The following is a 25259-nucleotide window of genomic DNA, read 5'->3' as shown; positions in this document are numbered from 1 at the left end:
TTAAGCTACCTAATTTGTTGCAGTAGCCATAGAAAACTAATAAAATGTTCCAACTTTCTATCACATGTTTGGTCTTTTGAAATAGCCCCCATCCTGAAGCTAGAGGCTTTCAAGTGTCACCTCATCAGAATACTCAGTTATGGCTTAAAGGAGCCATCATGAATGACAATAACAATCCTATTACTCAGGAAATTCCCAGGGTTTTTGAAGCTCTGGGCCAGGAACTTGGGAAAAAGAACAATACATTATTGATTATATTAGGGAAACGCAAACGAAAACTACAGTGAGATACTACTTCATACCCACTAGGATGTCTACAATCAAAAGATGAAAATAACAAATGTTGGTAAGGATGTGAGGTAAATGGAAACTTTGTGCATTGCTAGTGGGATAGTAAGTGGTAGGGCTATTTTTGGAAACAGCTTGTCAAAAAGGTAAACATAGAATTACCATTTGACCTAGAAATTCCATTCCAATATGAACTAAAAGCGGGTATTCAATCAAATATATATGAATGTTCATGGCACAATTAGTCATAACAGCCAAAAGGTAGAAACAATTCAAATGTCCATCAACCCATAAATGAATAAACAAACTATGGAACAGACATACAGTAGAAAATTAGCAATAAAAACAAATGAAGTACTAGTACATGCTATAACATGGGTGAACCTTAAAAACATTATGCTAAGTAAAAGAAGCTAAGCACAAAAAGTCACATATTGTATAATTCCATTTATATGAAAAGGTCAGGGTAGGTAAATGCATAGAGGAAGAAAGTGGATTAGTGGTTTCCAGGGGTGGGGAGACAGAAGGGGAGGGACTGCTCATTCTTTTTTGGAGTGATGAAAATGTTCTGGAATTAGACAATGGTGATGGCTCTACAATCTTGTGAAGTGGCTCTTTAAGAGCCATTGAATTTTCCATTTTATAACCATGGATTTTTAACAGGTGAATTACATCTCAATTTTAAGAATTCAAAATCAGCTGAGCATGGTAGCACAGGCCTGTAATCTCGTGCTTTGGGAGGCCAAGGTGAGAGGATCACTTGAGCCCAGGAATTCAAGACAAGACTGGGCAACACAGCAAGAGCCCATCTATACCGAAAAGCTTTAAAGTATGTAGGTGTGGTGGTGTGTGCCTGTAGTCCCAGCTACTTGGGAGGGTGAGGCAGGATTGCTTGAGCCCAGGAGTTAGAGGTTGCAGTGAGCTATGATCATACCTGGATGACAGAGCAGGATCTTGTCACAGATACACACAAAAAAAGAATTCAAAATCAAAGCAATTTACATATTCATTAAAGGAGAAAAATCATATCATAGTCTCAATAGAGATTCAAAAACGCATTTAACAAAATTAAATACTTCTGATTTTAAAAACCCTTAGCCACTTAGAAATATAAGAGTACCTAACTCAATCTGATAAAAGGCATATATAAAAACCTTACGGCTAAGACAGTATATAATGGTGAAATACTTAACAGTTTTCCCTGAGATAAAAAACTAGGAAATATTGACCATTCAATATTTGTATGCAACATTATAGTGGAGGTCCTATATCGTGAAATAGGTCAAGAACAAGAAATATAAGGCATAAAGGTTAAAAAAGGAGTTGTAAACATTTCTAGTCAACGATGATATGGTTGTGTATGTAGAAAATCCTAAGGGATCCACCAAAAAACTATTTTAACTAATAAGTAAATATAATTTAGCAAAGTTACAGAGAAAATGCCAATATAAAAAATTCACATATTTCTATATATTAGCAGCAAACAACTGGAAAATAAAACTAAATTTTACCTACAATCATATCAAAAACATAAGCTACTTAAGAAAAAATTTTAAAAAAGAAACAAAGAACTCTACATCATAAACTATAAAACACTGTTGAGAGAAATTAAGGAAGACTTAAAAATTTGGAGAGAAATAACATGTTAATCTAGTGAAGACTCAATATTGTTATCAGTTCTTTCCAAATTGATCCATACATGCAACACAACCTCAATCAAGATGCCAACAGAAATTTTAGAAATTGAGAAACTTACTACAAAATTTATATAAAAATACAAAGAACCAACAATAGCTAAAGAAATCTTGAAACAGAAGAACAAAATTGGAAAATCTATATTTACTGACTTGAAGATTTACTATAAAGCTATAATCATCAAGATGTTATGATGCTGGCATAGGAACAGAAAAATAGAGCAATGAAATAATACAAAAAGCTCAGACACAGATCTATACTTATATGGCCTTTTAATTTTCAATAATGGCACCAAAGGAATGCAATCAAAAATGAAAATTCTTTTAAACAATCAGAGGTAAAGCAACTGGATATCAGTATGGCAAAAAGTAACCTCAACACTATATACAAATATTAAATTGAGATGAATCATAGAGCCAACATAAAATCTGAAACTATAATGATTCTAGAATAAAATATAAAATATGGGAATATCTTCATGACTTCGGAGTAGGCAAAGGTTTCTCAAACAGGATATAAAAAGCAGTAACCACAAAAGAAAAATTTGACACATTAGACTTGATCACAAACAGTAACTTTTAAGCTGGGTGCAGTAGCACACACTTGCAGTCCCAGCTATTTGGGAGGCGGAGGCAGGAGGACTGCCTGAGCCCAGAAGTTTGAGACCAGCCTGGGTAACACAGTGAGATTCTATCTCTAAACACAGTAATAATAATAACTTCTGCTCATCAAAATATACCTTTAAAAAATAGGCAAGCCTGCCCAGGTGCAGTGTGGCTCACGCCTATAATCCCAACACTCTGGGAGGCTGAGGCGGGTGGATCACCTGATATCAGGAGTTCGAGAACAACCTGGCCAACCAACACGATGAAACCACATCTCTACTAAAAACACAAAAATTGGCCAGCCGTGGTGGAGGGCTCCTGTAATCCCAGCTACTCAGGAGGCTGAGGTAGAAGAATCACTTGAACCCAGGAGGCGGTGCAGTTCCAGGCACTCCAGCCTGGGCAAGAGTGAGACTCCATTATAAAATAAATAAATAAAATGGCAAGGCAAAGAGGCAGAAAATATTTGCAAAAAAATCTAACAATACGTATGTAGAATATAGAGAATACACAAAGAATGCCTACAAATCAATAATGACAATCCACTTAAAATGACAAAAAATTGAACAAATACATATGTGATGATATGAATATCTAATAAGCACATGAAAAATACTCAATATCCTTAGAATATCATGGGAATGCAATCTATAACAAAATACTACTTTATACCTTGTACAAATGGCTAAAAGACTAAAAGCACCAACGCCTGGAAAGGACGTGGAGAAATTATATATTGTTGGTGAAAATATGTAAAAGGTACAACATTTTGGAAAAAGGTCTGATGATGTTTCTATAAAATATTAGTCATACATATGATTAATACCCTATAACACAACAATTCTGCTCAAAGTATTTACTCATGAAAAATGAAAACAGAAGGCCACAAAAAAAGACTTAACAGGGCATTTATATCAGCTTTAGTCGTAATAGCCAAAACCCTGAAAATAGCCAAGAAGTTCAACAAGAGAAAATTGAAAAACAAATATATTTATAAAACCCAATACAAATATATTTATAAAACACAATACAACTCAGCAACAAAAAGGAATGAACTATGATACATGAAACCACATGGATGACCCTCAGAAATTATGCTGAATGAAGGAAGTCTTACACAAAACAGTATATACTGAATGACTCCAATAATATAAAGTGCTAGAATAAGCAAAACTAACCCAAGATTAAAAAATCAGAAAAGTAGTTGCTTGGAAACTGCAGGAGGGGAGGTGCAGAGATTTACTGGGAAGGGACATGAGGAAAATTTCTCGGATAATGGTGGTAATCTAGTCTTAATGCATTTAGTTTATAAAAGTGTATACATTTGTAAAAACGCATCAAATGTAAACTTAAAAAGTTTGTGTACTTCACCAAATGTAAATTTAACCTGAAACTAAAACATAAACACATATTGAATTGTAGTTAGCTGTATATATGCTGAACTATTTAGGAATGAAGTGTCCTCATCAGCAATTACTTTGAAATACATCAAAATAATAAAGATGGGTTAAATTTAGCTACAATTAAATGTTAAAATAGTTATAATTAAAATGTTAATTAGAAAATCTAGGTATATTGCATAATTATTTCAATTTTACTATGTTTGCATTTTTTCATAAAATAATAGCCAAGAAAAAGTAAATAAGGTAATATGAAGGCATTTTCAGATGACCAAAATCTGTGAGAATTTGTAAGTATCTGACTTGATCTAAAAAAATACAAAACTAAATGAAGTTTTTCAGGCAGAAAGGACAGGATATCAAACTTTAAACAAAACAAAGAAATAAAGAGTTCATGGGCTGGGCGCAGCGCCTCACGCCCTGTAATCCTAGCACTTTGAGAGGCCGAGACAGGTGGATTGCCTGAACTCAGGAGTTAGAGACCAGCCCTAGCAACATGGTGAAACCCCAACTCTACTAAAAATACAAAAAATTAGCCAGGCCTGGTGGTGCATGCCTGTAATCCCAGCTACTCGGGAGGCTGAGGCACAAGAATTGCTTGAACCCAGGAGGTGGAGGTTGCAGTGAGCCAAGATCGTGCCACTGCACTCCATCCTGGGCAACAGAGTGAGACTCTGTCTCAAAAAAACAAAAAACAAACAAACAAACAAACGAACAAACAAAAACAAGAATTCATGAAATGGCAAATACATAATTAAATGCAAAATAATTTTTTCTTCATTTCTCAAGTTCTTTAAAGAAACTTTAATGCCAAAAATAGTACAGATATATGGTGAAATTTATAATATATGTAAAAGTAAATATAAAATGTATAACAAAACTACCCAAAAGATGAGGAGTAAATAGAAGTATATCATTATAAGATTCCTATCTTATATGTGAATGGGTATAATTAACTCATAAAACACTATAAATTTTAAGGATGCACAATGTAAACTCTATTGAAATAACACAAAAACCAAAATATAGCTAAGAAGCAAAGACAAAATAAAATGAAACAACAAAAAAAAAACCTCTGAGACTCTTGTAGCCTAATTCCAAGTGCTTATTTAGTTGTAATCCTTCTACCCTCACACTTTATTATTTATTAACTCAGTAGTTTCTGCTCTTCAGAGAATTCCCAATAGGAAATTAGACTAGTTAATTTAATGGATATAGACCTTTTCTATACCTTTTATGGATATAGACAATATCACAAAATAAAATTCAAAATGTTCCTTTGAAGTCAGGGCAACTCCTAATTACTAATCTCCTACCTGAGTCAATTTACTGAAGTTTCCTCGCTAACTGAAGGAACTGATTGAATACAGAAAATATAGTGAGTAAATGAACCTTGTAACAATTCATCACTGAGGTTACACACAGATGATTTTTTAAAATTTTTTTAATTTTAATTTTTGTGCATATACAACAGATACAAATATTTATGTGGTACATGATATATTCTGATAAAGGCATACAATGTGTAATAATCATATCAGGATAAATGGGTTATCCATCACCTCAAGCATTTATCCTTTATTGGTATTAGAAACAACCCAATTATACTATTTCAGTAGTTTTAAGATGTACAATAAATTATTGTTGACTATAGTCACAATGCTGTGCTATTAAATACCAGATCTTATTCATTCTAATTATGTTTTTGTACTGATTGACTATCCCTATTTCATCCCCATAGCCCCACTACCCTTTCCAGCCTCTGGTAACCATCCTCTCTATCTCCATGAGTTCCAATAAATAGGTGAGAACATGTAAAGTTTGTCTTTCTGTCCCTGGCTTATATCATTTAACAAAATGACCTTCAGTTTATTCTATGTGGTTGCAAATGATAGGCTCTAATTCTTTCTTACGGCTGAATAGTACTCCATTGTGTATATGTACCATATTTTCTTTACCCATTCATCTGTTAATGGACAGTTAGGTTGCTTCCAAATCTTGGCTATTGTGAACAGTGCTGCAACAAATATGGGAGTGAAGATATCTTTTTGATATACTGATATTCTTTCTTTTGGGTATATACCCAGCAGTGGGACTGCTGGATCATATGGTAGCCTTATTTTTAGTTTTGTTGAGGAACCTCCAAACTGTTTGCCATCGTAGTTATACGAATTTACATTCCACCAATAGTGTAAAAGGGTTTCCTTTTCTCCACACCCTCGCCAACATTTATTCTTGTCTGTCTTATGGATTAAAGCCATTTTAACTGGAGTGAGATGATATCTCAATGTAGTTTTGATTTGCATTTCTCTGATGATAAATGATGTTCAGCCCCTTTTCATAAGCCTGTGTGCCATGTGTATGTCTTCTTGTGAGAAGTGTCTACTCAAATCTTTTGCCCATTTTTATTGGAATTATTAGATTTTTCCCTATAAAGTTATTTGAGCTCCTTATATAATCTAGTTATTAGCCCCTTGTCAGACAGTTTACAAATATTTATTCCCAATCTGTGAGTGTCTCTACACTTTTTAAATTGTTTCCTTTGCTGTGCAGAAGCTTTTTAACTTGATGTGATGCCATTTGTCCAGTTCTGTTTTGGTTGCCTATGCTTGTGGGGTATTACACAAGAAATCTTTGCCCAGACCAACGTCCTAGTAGAGAGTTTTCACCAATGTCTCCTTGTAGTAGTTTCATAGCTTGAGGTCAGATTTAAATCTTTAATCCATTTTGATTTGAATTTTTGTTTATGTTGAGAGATAGAGGTCTAGTTTCATTCTTCTGCATATAGAAATCCAGTTTTCACAGCACCATTTACTGAAAAGACTTTCCTGTCCTCAATTTATGCTCTTGACGCCTTTGGTAAAAATGAATTCATTGTAAATATAAGGATTTGTTTCTGGTTTCTATATTGTGTTCCATCAGCATATGTGTCTTTTTATGCAAATATCAAGCTGTTTTCATTGCTCTGTAGTATAATTTGAAGTCAGGAAATTTGAATCCTCCAGTTTTATTCTTTTTGCTCATGACAGCTGTTGCTATTCTGGATCTTTGGTGGTTCCATATAAGTTTTAGGATTGTTTTTTCTATTTCTGTAAAGAATGTCATTGGTATTTTGATAGAGAATGCATTGAATCTGTAGATTGCTTTGGGTAGTATGAACATTTTAACAATATTGATTATTCCAATCCATAAACATGAAATATACTTCCATTTTTGTATCCTCTTTATTTCATCAGTGTTTTATAGTTTTCATTGTAGAGATCTTTCACTTCATGATTAATTCCTAGGTATTTTATTTGTAGCTATTATAAATGGAATTATTTTCTTGATTTCTTTTTCAGCTTGTTTGCTGTTGGCATATAGAAATGTTACTGATTTTTATCTTTTGATTTTGTATTATGCAACTTTACTGAATTCATTTATCAGTTCTAATCACTTTTTTGGTGTAGTCTTTAGTTTTCTCCAAATATAAGATCATATTATCTGTTAACAAGGATAATTCAACTTTTTCCTTTCCAATTTGCATGCCCTTGATTTCTTTCTCTTATCTAATTGTTCTAGCTAGGACTTCTAGTACTATGTTGAATAACAGTAGTGAAAGTGGGTATCCTTGCCATGTTCCAGATCTTAGTAAAAAGGCTTTCAGTTTTTCCCCATTCAGTATAATGCTATTAATAGCTGTGGGTCTGTCATATGTGGCTTTTATTACGTTGCTTCTATCCCTAGTTTGTTAAGGGTTTTTCACCATGAAGGGATGTAGAATTTTATCAAAGGCTTTTTCAGCATGAATTGAAATGAGCATATGGTTTTTGTCCTTCATTCTGTTGATATTATGCATCATGTTAATTGATTGGCACACGTTGAACCATCCTTGCATCCCTGGGATAAAGCTCACTTGATCATGATGAATGATCTTTCTAATGTATTGTTTGCTAGTATTCTGTGGGGGAGTTTCGCATCAATGATTTTCAGGGATATTGGCCCGTAGTTTTCTTTATTTGATATGTCTTTTTCTGGTTTGGGTATCAGGGTAATACTGGCCTTGTAGAATAAGTTTGGAAGTATTCCTTCCTCCTTTATTTTTCAGAACAGTTTGAGTACGATTGGCACTAACTTTTCTGGAAAAGTTTGGTGGTATTCAGCTGTAAAGTCCTCTAGCCCCGGGCATTTCTTTGCTGGGAGACTTTTTATTACAGCTTCCATCTCATTATTTGTTATAGGTCTGTTCAGGTTTTGGATTTTTTTCATGGTTCAATCTTGGTAGGTTGCATGTGTCTAGCAATTTATCCATTTCTTCTAGATTTTCCAATTTATTGGCATAGAGTTGTTCACAGAAGTCTAATGATCCTTTGAGTTTCTATGGTTTCAGTTGTGATGCCTCCTTTCTCATCTCTGATTTTATTAGTTGGGTCTTCTCTTTTTTTTCTTAGTCTATCTAAAGGTTGGTAAATTTTGTTTATCTTTTTTAACAAAACATTTTTTTGATTTCACTGATCTTTTGTATTATTTCATTTGTTTCTATTTCATTTATTTCTGCTGTGATCTTTAATATTATTTTTTTCTTCTACTAATTTTGGGATTGGTTTGCTCTTGCTTTTCTAGTTTTTGAATAAGCATCATTATATTCTTTGATTTTTTTTAACGTTTTGATGTAGATGATTATAGCTGTTAACTTCCGTTTTAATACTGCTTTGGCTGTATTCCACAGGTTTTGGTATATTGTGTTTCCATTATCCATTCCATTATTGTTTCAAGAAATTTTTCAATTTCCTTCTTCATTTCTTTATTGACCCCCTTTATTAGTCTGTTCTCACATTGCTACAAATACCAAGACTGGGTAATTTATAAAGAAAAGAAGTTAGATTGATTCACAATTCTGCATGGCTGGAAAGGCCTCAGGAAACATACAATCTTGGCAGAGGGAACCTCTTCACAGGGCAGCAGGAGAGAGAAACACATGATGGCCTCTAGGAGCTGACAGCGGTACTCAGTCACAGTAATCAAGAAAATAGATACCTCAGTACTAAAATTAGTTGCGAGGAACTAAATTCTGCCAACAACCTTTATCAGCTTAGGCAAGAATTCTTCCCCAGAGCCACAAGAAAAGAAATTGAGAGTTCATTTCCTCTAACCATATCATTTTATTTTTAAAAAGCATTTCTAGGAATATCATAAAGAAATTCATATTTGCATCATACTTTCACCAAAATTCACTTGTTTGAGAAATAAAATTGTAGCACATGATTAAAAAAAGATAATAGGGAAATATTCAAACTCCATGACTAACCTAAAAACATAATTAATTCATTCAATAGTCCATTTGCCACACATTTACTAAATGGACATTTTTATACTTACAACTTTAGGAGACAGAATAAATAAATTACAGTATGTATGTCAAAAACGTTAACTAGAGAAGATAAACAATTCCTTCCTTAATTCTATAATTGTAGGCAAACAAATTATAAGCCTGAAGGGGGAAAGATATCTTACTACTAGAGGGTTACAGTGTAATATAGGCATTTGGAGGAGGAAAATATAATTTTTGCTTTGGTTGAGAAGAAGAGTACGAAGGGAAACAGTAAGATGTATTATTTGAAGAAGTGCTGTACATTGCGCTAAAGATTGGAGATAACAATGTTAAACAAAAAGACATTTCAGTTTTTATGGTATATTTCAAAATTTTGGCATTCGCTCTCCTCAATGTGTATTAGGAATAATTAAAACTAATTGCACAATTTAGGCACATTGGAAACAATAAGAGAGTTAGAGAGTAATATTTAGAGAAGCAGTAGTAGTAATTGGAGTTATTTAATTAGAGAATTAGATTGAAGTCAGATCCTATGCTAATAAGATGCCTTTTCCTCTGGGGGAAAAAAAAAAGAAATGGAGAACCTCCAAGTGTTTTTGAACAGAGAATGGACTGATCTTCAAACATATTAATATAGCAGAAAAAGTGGTAGGACTGAAGTATGGCTAAAGCCAGGAAGACCAGTTAGAACGTTACAATGCAATAGCCAAGCTGTTCGTTAGTGAAGATTTAAACTAAAGAATGTATAAGACAGAGATATGTGAGAACTATTGCCAAGGTTGTATCAACAACACTTGGCAATTAGTAAGATATAAGGTACAAGAGAGGCAGAAAGCAAAAGTTGTTGCAAGATAACAAGTCTAAATGTAGAGCATCTTTCAGTATTATTTTCCTTCTTTAAACAAAACATGTAAAACAGGAAGAGAAATATAGATCAGTTATATAAATCTCTAATTCACATGACTTCACTACCATAATTTCAAATGCATTTTGAAACTAGGGTCCTTAAAAGTAAAAAAGATATGAAAGCCTCAACATCCATCATCAGTTTATATTATAAAATAAGAATATCTAACATCTATTTCTGATTACTACAACCTGTAGCTCATTATTTAACTCTGGACCACATTCCAGAATGTGTCCAAATTTTTTCGAGTATCTCATTCAGTGAGTAGGCAATGTTTTAACAGGGGAAAATAAAACTTACTAATTTGAGTAAGTCAGATCATGTTTTCCATCAGGCTAGTAAACAGCTGCAGACATAGTCTGCTTCCCATCAAAGTCTTCATGTATAACCTCTGCAATACTAATGGTATTCTGGTAAATTTTCAAAACCATAACCCTAAAAACGTGACAAACTACATTTTGTTTGTCTACTGCCCACCCTGCATTCACTTGCAAATTTAACACAATGTGGAAACTCTATTACAAGTGCCAAAACTCTGCTGAATATCTGTCCATGAGCTACATTTGCTGATACTTTCATAGGTTAAGCAAAAGTACATGCTCTGAATAATTCTAACACAAAAGGGAAATACTTCCCATACAGCACCTAGACTTAAAAGAAAAACAATTTTCTCATGCCTGCTTTGATAGCAGTGATAAAGGTATATCTGTTTTTTAAATACTCTCTGGAAAGCATTTCAAAGAGGAGTTGAGATCTAAATTTCTCCACTTCTCAGTCTATTGAATTGTGCTTTAGGGTAGCATTAGGTAGATTAATAGGCATTAAATGTGAGATGACTTCAAACAAATCTAAATGCTGTACTTTTTTCTTGAAACCTAATCACTATAGTTTAATTTTACAATTTTATGTTTTCAAAAAATAATTTTGATCATTTAACTTAAACTGAAGAGAAATGCTGGCAAGACTGAACTATGGCACAGATGACATAAAAGCCACTGGAAAGACAGCAGCTGTCTCAAAATTAATTCCTTATATTAAAGCCTGAATGGACTCTAAAGAAAATGTTGAATTTTTTTTTCCTTTAAACCAGGTTAGCCAACTATCCACACAAATAACCTTAGTCTATAAAATACTAACTTGATAACACCTCATAACACAAACTTATGTTCTCCTTTTATAATATAAATTCTCAAAAGGGTTTTACGGCCATTAATACTAAAAGGGAATGCTTGATTTTTCTAGTGAGATCTGGAGCTTCAAGATAGGCTTAAATTGTAATTATTCCCATAGTAGTAGCAAATTACTACTATGACATTTCAGTACAATATTGTTTCGTTCAATATTAAATCGGTCATGAAAAAATGTCAGCAAATTGACACAGACTCTTCTCTAAATTCCTGGTTTTCATTCCCCTAATCCCTGTCCCACCAAAGATTTAAAATTTAAAATTTAAATTTAAATTTTTTACCAAATATTTAAAATTTTCTACCAAATATTTAAAATTTTCTTCAAAATATATATCAAGTAAGATATATGCCTTGAATGATGCTTATGTTTAGAAAATTAACTGCAAATTACAACCAGACAACCAGCAGCTTATGGTTTTGCAACAGTTATAGACAAAGGAACAAGTAAAAATCACAAATGTCAAGTTGCAATCCCATCTAAATAGGTTTCCTGTTTACATCAGCCCTTCTTGCAGGTGCAGGTGCTTACTTTTGGTAGTAAAGGAAAGAACTAATTTATAAACCTTAAGAACATCTTCTCACTTTCTATAAACAGGTCATAAAATTAATTAAAATTGCAGCACATAAACTCTACATATATACCTGCTCTGTTACTGGAGACTAATGTAATCCAAATATGTGGGAAAGTCAAATAGTTCTCAGCAAAATTAATTTAGATGGATGGATCAGATAACAACTTGGAACTGAACCTAAAAGAATCATTCCTACTAAAAGGCAGTAAGTATTGAATGTTATATTCCAAAATGTACAAAGAAAACACTGACTTTTAGTCTATTATCAGAATAATTTAAAAATAGTACTTCATTTACACAAATGCTTAAATATGTCTCAATGGAAAAAATGGAAAGACCTATTAAGGCTACTATATGTTCTATTTAAAAGAAAAAAGAAAATGTAAATGGCATAAAAGATCATGTAAATTTTGCCTTTAATCATACTCATGTTAATATACATCCTCAAAGAATGTGCTTCCATCTACAGTATTTTATTCTCATGAAGACAAATGCAAAAGCATTGAAGAAACTACTGATGTTCATTGCTACAAGATTTGTCGTCTTTCAAACAAAGATAAAAAATGGTAAGCACAGAAATGCAAAACTTCTCATGAGCTAATGATTTAATCATACTGGCAAAGCAATATTGATTGTATCCTTATATAATACAATTCAAAGTTCAAAAACATTTTTAAAAAAGGTTGGGGGATGGTGGCTCATGCCTGTGCCTGTAATCCCAACACCTGGGAGGCTAAGGCAAGAAGATCATTTGGGCCTAGGAGTTCAACACCAGGCTAGGCAACATAATGAGACCTCTGTATATACAAAAAATAAAAAAATAGCCAGGTATGGTGATGCACACCTGTGATCCCAGCTACTAGGGTGGTTGAGGTGGAAGGATCGCTTGAGCCCAGGAGGTCAAGGCTACAGTAAGCAGCGATCACAGTAAGCAATGATCGCACTACTGCACTCCAGCAGCCTGGGTGACAAAGCGAGAACCTGTCTCAAAAAAACAAAAAGGCGGGGGGATGGGGGTGGAACAGAGTTGAGGTAAAACAATGAAAATGGAAATTTATCTTTTGAATCACCAACTTCTTTCGCCTCAGTTCCTTTACCAAGTAAAAGAAGGACCATATACAGGCAGAGGGAGAAATGTGGAGATAAGAGACTACCATCCTGATGACCAGAGCACTGCTCTCTTTGTGGCTTATGGGGTCCTCTGGAACTTCCGGGTGTTCTGGAACTTCTGGGAGCACAAGACCATGGATAACATCAATTTTCAGGATGTATTCTGATCATAGCTATGTCCATAAAGACCCTATTTCACCTGTGGGACTTCTGGATATTCCCTTAATACTTAATACTCTACTCCCTATTCTTAGTGTATACTCCTTCCTTTTTTCTACCCCAAATACTTTAAACAAATATGAATAATTTTAAGAATTCCAGATATTTTTCAGTTAGCATTAATATTGATTTAGCATGTCACTCCTGTTTTGTAGGAGTGTTTTTTCAAAAGTACTTGTATGGTCTCTAAGACATTTGTGGTAGTCAGCCTCCAAGATGGCTCCCAATGAGCCATGACTCATGAAATTCACATGTGCATTCTTGAGCAATTCTCTCCAACACAGAATACAGTTAATGGCTGACCTGTGTAAACTAATAAGATATTGCATTGCAGGAATAACAGTGTGTGCTTGTTGACACTAGGTCACCAAAGCCACTGTAGCTTCCACCTTGTTTTCTTTCCTTAGATTGCTCACTCTGAGAGAAGCCAACCAGCAAGCTTTGAGCATGTCAAGAGGCCTGTAGAAAGGCCCTCAATGCAGAAAAGAATTAAGTCTCTTGTCAACAACTAGTACCTTCTTTATAAGTAAACCATCTTAGAAACAGATCACCCAACTCCAGAAAAGCTTTTATAACAGATGACTGTACGTCCAGCTGTTATCTTGACTGAAACCTTGTGAGACCTTGAGCTAGAACCATCTAGTTATGCTATTCCTATGTTCGGATCCAAAGGAATTATATGAGTTAATAAATTTTTATTGTTGTTTCAAGCCACAAAGTGTTGAGGTAACTTGTTAAGCAATAACTAATTCATACTATTTCTTCTAAAAACCAAAAAATACAAAAAAGTCAGTGGCTCAAACATCTTCATTAACAACACAGTACTGTTTCTCTATGAGGGATTGAGAACTCAAGCCAAGTGAGTAACTCAACAACCCTTTCTAAAAAAAAAAAAAAAAAAAAAAAAAAATTAAGGTATGCAATCCCAGAACTTTGGGAGGCCAAGGCGGGTGGACTGCCTGAGCTCAGGAGTTCACAACCAGCCTGGGCAACACAGTGAAACCCTGTCTGTACTAAAATAAAAAAAATTAGCCAGGCATGGCGGTGTATGCCTATAGTCCCAGCTACTCAGGAGGCTGAGGCAGGAGAATCGCTTGAACCTGGGAGGCGGAGCTTGCAGTGAGCTGAGATCATACCACCGCACTCCAGCTGGGGCAACAAAGTGAGACCCCGTCTCAAAAAAAAAAAAAAATTAAATTAAGGTATAATTTACATAGGTAAAATGCATACATTATACATTTTCAGTACATATTTCATTTAGTTATGACACACATACACTATATAAGTAATATCTGATCAAGATATAAAAATGTTCATCCCCTTAAAAAGTTCCCTCAAGGCCATTGTGAATCAGTTCTTGAATTACCCCTTACTCTCTAACAGAATAAAGCACTGTTTTTCTACCACTGAAGATAAATACTGATAATCTTCTATGTCTGGCTTCTTTTGCTCAGCATAATATTTATAAGGTTAATCTACATGTTGTGTGTACCAGTAGCTCTTTCTTTTCCATTGTTGATTAACATACAGGTTGAGCATCCCTAATCTGAAAATCTGCAATCCAAAATGTTCCAAAATCCAAAATTTTTTAAGCAACAATGTGACACCACAAGTGGAAAATTCCACACATAAGTATTTAGTGTAAACTTTGCTTCATGCACAAAATTATTTAAAGTACTACATAAAATTACACCCAGGCTATGTGTATAAGCTATCATTCAAACATAAATGAAGTTCATGTTCACACTTAAGTCCCATCTACAACATAGCTCACTATGTAAATGCAAATACTCCAAAATCCGGGAAAAACAAATCCCAAATCTGAAACACTTCTGGTCCCAAACATTACGGATAAAGAATTATCAATCTGTACCATGTTTATGCATTCTCCCATCAATGGACATTTGAGTTCTACCCAGTTTAGAGCTATAATGAAGAATGTTTCTGGGAACATTCTTGTGCAAATCTTTTTGCATAGGTGGACATGTATTTTTCTGTTCTCTTGGATAAATACCTAGACAGAGCTGGGACTAGAGTGAAGCAAATGAAGTACTACAGTACAAAATTTAAGGAGGCCTTATACCTAGGACTGGAATTGCTGGATCATAAAATAGATGTTTCTATAATAATTTAGCCTTCTTTATAGCACTGAAATTTTAAATGTAGACTTGCAATAGGTTCTTCTGTCAAGAAATCTACCATTTAAATAAAGAGCAATAGTAGGTTAACATATTAGTCTACAAAAATATAAAAAATTATATTTCTAAAGACAATTGATCAGCCAGGCGCAGTGGCTCACGCCTGTAATCCCAGCACTTTGGGAGGCTTATGTGGGCGGATCATGAGGTCAGGAGTTCGAGACCAGCCTGGCCAATATGGTGAAACCCCATCTCTACTAAAAATACAAAAATTACCCGGGCATGGTGGGGCACGCCTGTAGTCCCAGCTGCTCAGGAGGCTGAGGCAGAAGAATCACTTGAACCCGGGAGGCGGAGGTTGCAGTTAGCTGAGATCATGCCACTGCACTCCAGCCTGGGTGACAGAGTGAGACTCTGATTCAAAAAAAAAAAAAAAAAGAAAAAAAAAGACGATTGATGTATTATCAGATATGATGCATATTAAATAAAACATTAAGTTGAGAATAACTTGTGCTACAATGATCTCTTGATCAGTAAAACTCCTTGTTTTACAGATAAGGAAAATGATTAAGAGACTTGTCCAAGGCTGCCTAACTAGTTAGGGCATATTGCATCATACATATTGCATTGTAAACGCATATTTTCATCATACATATTGCATTGTAAATGTTTACACAAATTTAACCCAGGCTCAACTAAAATATTTTTTTCTTACCTAAAGTTGTGGGCATAATTGGTTTTCAATTTTAATGTCAACTAGCTTTTAAAGAAAATTGCTTTTTAGCAGCAGGAGCCTGTAAATTTGAACTAGTGAGCAAGGAATAATATATTCTTTTATTTATTTATTTAGAGGTGGAGTTTCACTCTGTTGCCCAGGCTGGAGTGCAGTGGTGCGATCTGGGCTCACTGCAAGCTCCGCCTCCCGGGTTCACGCCATTCTCCTGCCTTAGCCTCCCGGGTAGCTGAGACTACAGGTGCCTGCCACCACGCCTGGCTAATTTTTTGTATTTTTAGTAGAGACAGGGTTTCACCATGTTAGCTAGATGGTCTCGATCTCCTGACCTCGTGATCTGCCCACCTCAGCCTCCAAAAGTGCTGAGATTACAGGCATGAGCCACCACACCCAGCCGGAATAATATATTCTTTTAAATAAAAATCAAAGATTCTTTTAAATAAAAATCAAAAACAAAAATTGTAACTATAAAAACACATTTACTAAATAAGGTTAAACTATTTCTAAATACATATAAAAGTTACTTTTCTTACCTATAATCAGATTAGACTTTTCTAAGGAAGGATGTAAGGCTATAGTGTACATCAGGGGTTCCCAACCCCCCCGCCCCGCCACAGACTAGTCCTGGGCCCTGTACCTAGGACTGCGCAGCAAGAGGTGATCAGCAGGCAAGCCAGCAAAGCTCCATCTGTATTTACAGTTGCTCCCCATGGCTACATTACCACCTGAGCTCTCTGCCTCCTGTCAGATCAGCAGCAGCACTGATTCTCATAGGAGCACGAACCCTACTGTGAACCACGCATGCGAGTGATCAGGGTTGCGGGCTCCTTATAAGGATCTAACACCTGATCATCTGAGGTGGAGCTGAGGCAGTGATGCTAGCGCTGGGGAGTGGCTGCATATACAGATTAACATTAACAGAGAGGTTTGACTGCACAGAGACCGTAATAAATCAATTACTTGCAGACTCATCAAAACCCTATCAGTGAGAGGCAAGTGACAAGCTGTATCTGGTGGTAGGCTTTAGAGTGGCAAGTGAGTTGATGTACTTCAAGTGTACAGCTGCATCTGGTGGCAGGCTTTATGTCAAAATGCAACATTTATTTTAGTCTGCACATGGCCTGCCTATTATTTTATTTACCTCTTCCATCTGCACCTCCTTCCCACACTGCACACTTGTCTTGGTCAGTTTTGATAAGCCTACAAGCTAACCCCTAGTCACAATGAGTAAAAACCAAACATCACTGGAGACCTTCTTTAAAAAGGGGGAAAGATCCCATGATGAGAGAGCAGAAGACTCTAAGACTGCCAACAAAAAGAAAGCTTCATTTAAAAGAAAATACCAACAGTCCTACTTAAATTATAGGTTCATTGCAACAGGTTATTCACATTCTCCAAGTCTGCTTTGTATGCTATGTGGCGACCAGCTATCCAATGAAGCCATAAAACCTTCAAAACTGCTTTGCCACATGGAGACCAAGCAGCCTGATTAAAAGACAAGTCTTTGCAGTTTTTCAAAAGAAAAAAACATGAACACGAAGAACTGAAGCAATTATCGAAAGACACCACTTCATCAAATGTGTTGACACTAAGAGCATCATTCTTAGCGACTAACTACATAGCTAAAGCTAAGAAGCCCTTTACAATCGGTGAAGATTTGATCCTGCCTGCTGCTAAGGACATCTGTCATGAACTTTTAGGAGAGGATGCCGATCAAAAGGTAGCACGTGTTCCTCTTTCGGCTAGCACCATAACTAGACAAACTGATGAAATAACAGAGGATATTGAGGCACAATTGCTAGAATTAATGAGTCACCATGGTACACAATTCAGATTGATGAGTCGACTGATGTTGACAACAATGCAACAATGCTTGCTTTTGTGCAATATATTTTTCAGGAGGACATGTATGAGGATATTTATGTGCACTTTTGTTGCTAACAAACACCACAGCTGCAGAACTATTCAAGTCTTTGAATGATTAAATATCAGAGAAACTGAATTGGTCACTTTACGTGGGTATATGCAGACACAGTGGCCGCCATGACTGGACGGCTTTCTGGTTTCACTTCTCAGGTCAAAAAGGTTGCTTCTAAATGTGAGTCTATGCACTGTGTCATCCATACAGAAGTGCCGGCTACCTGAAAAATGTCACCTGAACTTAACAACGTTTTGCAGGATATGATTAAAATTATCAACCTCATTAAAGTACATGCCCTTGGCCGGGCACGGTGGCTCACACCTGTAATCCCAGCACTTTGGGAGGCCGAGGTGGGTGGATCATGAGGTCAGGAGATCGCGATCATCCTGGCTAACACGGTGAAACCCTGTCTCTACTAAAAATACAAAAAATTAGCAAGGTGTGGTGGCGGGCGCCTGTAGTCCCAGCTACTCGAAAGGCTGAGGCAGGAGAATGGCATGAACCCGGGAGGCGGAGCTTGCAGTGAGCCGAGATCGCGCCACTGCACTCCAGCCTGGGCGACAGAGCAAGACTCCGTCTGAAAAAAAAAAAAATTACATGCACTTAACTCATATCTGTTCACGCAGCTCTGTGAGGAGATGGACACAGAGCATACACGTCTTCTCTTAAACACAGAAGTAGGTGGCTTCCTAAAGGTGGATCACTGGCCAGAGTTTTGAGTTATGAGAGCTGTTCCAGAGATTTCTTTTAGAAAAACAGTCACCACTGGCAGCACATTTCAGTGACACAGAATGGGTCACAAAGCTTGCTTCCTTGTGTGACATATTAAACCTGCTCAACAAACTCAATCTGTCACTTCAGGAGAGAACAACTCTGTTCAAGCTCGCAGATAAAGTGGCTGCATTCAAAGCCAAACTGGAATTATGGGGGTGGCGAGTGAACACTGGGATTTCTGACATGTTTCAAACATTAGCAGAGATTTTGAAAGAGGCTGAGCCAGGGCCTTCTTTCTCCCAACTGGTGCAGGATCACCTATCTCAGCTTTCAAAAGAGTTTAAGCATTACTTCCCAACCACAAAGGACTCCTGAACTGGGAAGGAATAGATCCGCAACTCATTTGTGAATAAACCAGGTGAACTGACTTCATCTGTGCTGGAAGAGGATCAACTAGACAATATCAAATCTCCATACATTCTAGATTAAAGTCAAGACAGAATATCCCAAGATTGGCATAAAAGCACTCCTTTTCAGCCTGCTTCCATTTCCAACATCCTATCTTTGTGAAGCAGGGTTTTCTGCAGTGACAGCAACCAAAACGAGACTACAGAGCAGACTGAACATAAGCAACAGACTTTGGGTGTCACTGTCTCCCATCATCCCCAGATAGAATCTTCTAGTCACAGGAAAGCAAGCTCAGGGCTCCCACTGACTTCTACATTATGGTGAGTTGTATAATTACTTCATTATATATTACAATATAATAAAAATAGAAATAAAGTGCACAATAAATGTAATGCACTTGAATCATCCCAAAATCATCACTCCACCCTCCATCCATGGAAAACCTGTTTTCCACAAAACTGGTCCCTGGTGCCAAAAAGGTTGGGGACTGCTGGTATATACATGGTATCTGCATTTTTCATTCTAGAGGCTACCCAAAACCAAATCATTTAAAGGAGCAATAATAGCACTTTTATTCAATTTATTTGTTTTGCTTCTATCAAATTACTACCATTTATTAAGATAAATGTTTTTTTCCCTTGAAAAAGATTGTTCATCTAGAATATTGTAGTAATGGAAAACTATTAACCAATCAGAGTAACAATATTTTTCAAAACTAGGATGGATAATTATAATTCTATAAACACTCATGGCAAGATGTTTTATTGGTTTAATACATCTTGATTTATACATTAAGAAAGATTTTTGATAATTTTAAGGTCACTTCAGGAAATCTGTGAAGAAGTTCATTTAATAGTATATTTGTAATAAAAGTTTAGACCACATACTTTCCTTGCCAAGAGGGTAAATTTATTCAGTCTTTGAAATAATTGCATTTAAACTGTATCATTAAATTCTATCCAAGCTATGATTAATATTTCTCCCTACTCTTCAATGTGACCTTTATTTAACACAGTTCCCTGTGTCCCTAGGAATACAAGTATCCTATTTGAAGTTACCATGTGATCCTTTCAGGAAAATAATCTTTTTTTTTTGAGATGGAGTCTCGCTCTGTTGCCCAGGCTGGAGGGCATTGGCGCCTCTTGGCTCACCACAACCTCTGCCCCCCACGTTCAAGCAATTCTCCTGCCTCAGCATCCTGGGTAGCTGGGATTACAGGCAGGCACCACCATGCCCACTGTGGTGGCTCATGCCTGTAATCCCACCACTTTGGGAGGCCGAGGCGGGTGGATCACAAGGTCAGGAGTTTGAGACCAGCCTGGCTAACATAGTGAAGCCCCTCTCTTATACTAAAAATACAGGAAAATAATCTTTTTTTTTTTTTTTCCTTTTGACACGGAGTCTCGCTCTGTCACCCAGGCTGGAGTACAGTGGTGCAATCTCACCTCACTGCAAGCTCCGCCTCCCAGGTTCACGCCATTCTCCTTTCTCAGCCTCCCGAGTAGCTGGGACTACAGGCGCCCGCCACTATGCCCAGCTAATTTTTTGTATTTTTAGTAGAGACAGGGTTTCACCGTGTTAGCCAGGATGGTCTCGATCTCCTGACCTTGTGATCTGCCCGCCTCGGCCTCCTAAAGTGCTGGCATTACAGGCATGAGCCACCATGCCTGGCCAGGAAAATAATCTTAATCTCAGCTAGTGAAATGGTTAGTACTAAGAAGGTTTCAAATTTTCATATATCCCCTTTTGAAGAATTTTTTGTGAAATATTTCAGAGAATGCCTACCTCACAAAAGATGAACACTGGACTATGTTAATGTTGAATTCATATGTAATCTGTAAATTAAATTTTCTCAAATGAAAATTTGCACCTACCTTTATCATTAAACAAGTAACAAAAGAAACCAAACCCCTGCAGTTTAAACAAAATGGCTTTTTATTGGCCAAGTTCTGCTTTTCATTTAATTGTTCTGATACTATATAGTACCTCACAGGTTTCCTTTCTCGAAGCAAGTCTTCCAGACTACGTTCACAATGTTCAGCCACGACCACTAGTCGTTCTGAGAAAAACAAAGCAAACTCATGTTATATTTTATCAATACAACATGTTAAAAACAAAATAATACTCTCCGCTGATATTAATATATAACACCCATAACAATATTTTAAAAGAGCCTTTCAAACTCTATATTAACTACATTATTACCAAGTACATAGGATAATAAACATCTAATAAAACAATAACTATTTTTTTCTCTTGTATTTTTCTTCCTCTAGAGTTTTTCTTACATACATCAGGAAAAATAGGTGGAAAGACTGTCCTTGGGGAAAAAATAACTCACCCTTCTTCTGACACACATTGAAAGAAAGAAGTAAAAAATTAGATGAATATATAAAGAATTTTGAAAAGAAGGGAAAAGGAGCTAGGTACAGGTTGCTTGACACTCTGGTTTTAAACACAGATCTTTGAAATTGCATTCAGAAACTTGAAAAAAAGTAGAAATGATCTGAATCGTAACTATAGAGAAATTCAACCTAAAATTATTGTTAACCCTTGAACAATACAGGGAGTTCTTAAAGGTGCCAACCCCCTAAATGGTCAAAAATCACCTATAACTTTTTGACTCTCCCAAAACTTAACTACTAATTGCCTACTCTTGACTGGAAGCCTTATTGACAACACATAAACAGAATAGTATCTACATTTATTTTATGCATTCATGACATACCTTTTTTTCTTACTTTTTCTATATTTCTAGGCTACATGGTTCATCTATGAGTTTTTTCAAATTGTCAAAAATGTCCAAAGAATTTTCCAATATAAAGTCATTGAAAAAAATGCATATTTAAGTGGATGTGTGCAGTCCAAACCCATGTTGTTCAAGAGTCAACTAAACAACAGTTGAGATTAAATAATATAAAACAGTAGTAGACATGATCAACATTATGATGTCATTTTTATTTTCCAACAGATCAACTGATCAAGATGGCACAGTTCTAAGGGTCAGCCTATACTTTTTTTTGCCTCATCCATTATTCCAAGTCACTAACATGATGTTTGATAATGAATCTGAGAGGAAAAAAAAAGTACAACTGGGTTTCCAAGCTTTTGGGGATTTGACAAGGTTATTGAGGAGTTTGGTTCAAAAGAAGTTGGAGTGTTGTCAGTATCTACGCAAAACAGATTCTAAGTAAAATAAGGAAGAAGTTTAACACAAAACACAAAGACTGAGATTAGATAAAGTAAAGGTGCAAAGAAACTACGAATAATGATAACTGTAAAATGAAGGTTTGGTGAAAATGAAAAAGTAGCCAAGGTAGAAAAAAGAGACAGAAGAAGATAGGAAAGAGGAAGTTCAGAGTAAGAAATCTAGTATATAAAACAGTTCAGTAATCATTGGATTAAGGCATGGCCTTGAACGGGGAAGTAGAGATGGACAATTGTGTTGAGGCAGACATGTCAAGTGCGGGAGCAAAATATTATCTTGGATCTTATCTAAGTTTACTCTGTCTAGCGAAATGGGATTATACAGAATGATCTGAAACACAAAAATTAAAAATGCTATAAGTGAATATTATCATTTTCAGATAAAAGATTCCAATTGTGGAGGAACAGGAATAAAATGAAATAGCAAATGATGAAGCTAGAGAGGGAGGTGAGCAGGAATATTTAACAGGAATTTAAAGAAAATTAAATTTAAAAGAACACTTAATGAGAAAAAAAGGAAAAGAAAAAGAAAAGGAAACCATGCAATAAAAGGTCAAGTTATTTACTTAACAAAGAAAAGAGTATGCAAAGGTAAGCTCCAAGCAATTTAGTACAACAGTGAAATTCCAGAAGAAAAAAGCAGGCAACATTATCAGAAAACCAAAACAAGAAGATGCATTCCTTTGCTTTTCATTTTACGTTTTGTCCATTTTCCTTACGTTTATCTGGCTCCCTCCCCTCAGTATCCTTTGTAAATCTTTACCTCTTCTACCCAAATTGAAATGCTACCAGTTCCTCCACCTTTGATTCTGGGTCTTTTTACTGTTTTCTCATCTATTCCCAAGGCTGAAAAACTCTGAGATTTTATTGCAAGTCCATAACTCTCTTCTGAACTGCAGGCTTTTATAGCCTATATTATAGGCTTTAATATAAAAGTCACCTGAAACTCAAGAGAACCAAACCTCAACTTATAATTTACTGTTAAAGTCTGTCCCCTTTGATACTATTTCAGTAAATGATATCACTATCCAGTCAACTGCTCTACCTAGCAACTAAACAGTAATCTCCCCTTCTCAAATCCAAATAAACAGAGTGCTGCTATTTTTACCTCTCAAACATTTCTAGAATCTATATAGTTTGCTCCATATGCCACAATCTGGGCCCAGCCAGCATCATCTCATTAGGTAACTACAACAATCTTTTAACTGATCTTCTCACATTAATTCCTATTTCTTTCCAACATACTTGCACAGTAAAGCCCAAGTGATAAAATCATAAGAAGTCTGAATATGGAACTCCCTCTCTAGCTTCATCTATGTTATTTCATCTTAGTTTACCAACTTCCATCACACTGATCTTCCTTCTGGCCTCCTGCCATAGGGCACTTACACATGGGTTCTTATTGCCTGAAATGATCTTTCCCACATAGTGGTTAAGAGTAGAGACTATTTTGTCTGGGATCCAAATCCCAGTTTTACTACTAATTAACTATGTGACCTCAGGGAAATTTTCTAACCTCTCTATGCCAGTTTTTTTCTGTAAGATGAAGAGAAGAATAGCCACCTACCTCACAGGGTTGTTGTGAGGTTGAAATGAGTTAATATATAATAAAGGCCTAGAATAGTGTGTGGCAGATAACAAGCACTAGCTAATTGTTAGCTTTTATTATTACTCATTATTCAGGGCTCAGTTAAATGTGACTTCCTCAAGGGACACTTTTCTCATCCCCCCAACATCGATTTGCTCTCCTATAACATACTCTATTCTACATTTTAGTTTTCTTTTGCAGCACTTGTTTCAACTCTAATAATTCGTATGCATTTTTATTTTGGTCCAGCCACCATCATCAGTAACTCCACCTTATCCATGGTTTTACTTTCTGCAGTTTCCAAACATTTTAAATGGAATATTCTAGAAATAAACAATTCCTAAGTTTTAAATTGCCTGCCATTCTGAGTAGCACAGTGAAATCTCTCACCAGCAATTAATATGTGCCAAAAAGAAGACGTGGCTGTGTGCGGTAGGGGGAAGTAAAATAAAGTTTTTTAAAGTAGTGTTTTTTTTGTTTAAATTTAGAGAAAGAGGTGAATCATGAATGTCTTAAAATAATATAAAGGGTTATTATAACACATTTACTGCATCACTTTTGTTATTAACAGTAAAAATCGAGACTAGCTCATCACCTTTAAAATATGATATTTCAATAAGTATTCATACAGTTCAAAACCAACAAAGAAAAATATTATGCTTAAAGAATAGTATTGGTACCAGAACACTGTGATGGTCAGTTTTATGAGTCAACTTGGCTAGAATATAGGATCCAGTCATTCAATCAAATACTAATCTAGATGTTGCTGTGAAATTATTTTGTAAATGAATAAAGTCTATAATCAGTTTACTTGAAGGGAAATTATCCTAGATAATCTGGGTAATCCTGATTCAATCAGTTTAATAGCCTTTAAGAGCAGAATTGAAAGCCAAGTACACTAGCTCACACCTATAATCCCAGCTACATGAGAGGCTGAGATGGGAGGATCACTTCAAGCCAGGAGTTCAAGACCAGCTTGGGCAATATAGTGAGACTCCTGTCTCTGAAAAATAAATAAATAAATAATAAATAAATATGAGCAGAATTGAAGCTTCCATGAAGAAGAATAAATTCCACCTGTGGATGACAGCCTGAGCATCTGCCCAAGAGTTCAGCTTGTCTTTCTTGATGACCTGCCTCATGGGTTTCAAACTTGCCTAGCAGTGCCCCACAGTCATGCAAACCAATTCCCAGCAATTCTTTTTTATATATTCATATAACTTATATAATTATATATAATTTATATAATTTTAAAC

General features: G+C 35.7%; 1 protein-coding gene across 2 annotated transcripts in view; it reads right to left on the bottom strand.

The window, feature by feature from the left end:
* The window catches only part of TBCK (TBC1 domain containing kinase), a 271930-nt gene that overhangs the window by 233772 nt on the left and 12899 nt on the right, over positions 1 to 25259 (bottom strand). For both annotated transcript variants that reach the window (XM_032172492.2, XM_058432416.1), the window contains exon 3: positions 21195 to 21267. In XM_032172492.2, the coding sequence (XP_032028383.1) occupies positions 21195 to 21267 (73 nt within the window). The remainder of the gene's footprint in view (positions 1 to 21194; positions 21268 to 25259) is intronic.

The sequence above is a fragment of the Hylobates moloch genome, unplaced genomic scaffold, assembly GCF_009828535.3.
Source record: "Hylobates moloch isolate HMO894 unplaced genomic scaffold, HMol_V3 SCAFFOLD_2, whole genome shotgun sequence".
Classification (NCBI taxonomy): domain Eukaryota; kingdom Metazoa; phylum Chordata; class Mammalia; order Primates; family Hylobatidae; genus Hylobates; species Hylobates moloch.
Note: the sequence above shows the minus strand (reverse complement) of the source record. Positions and strands in the feature narration are given on the sequence as shown.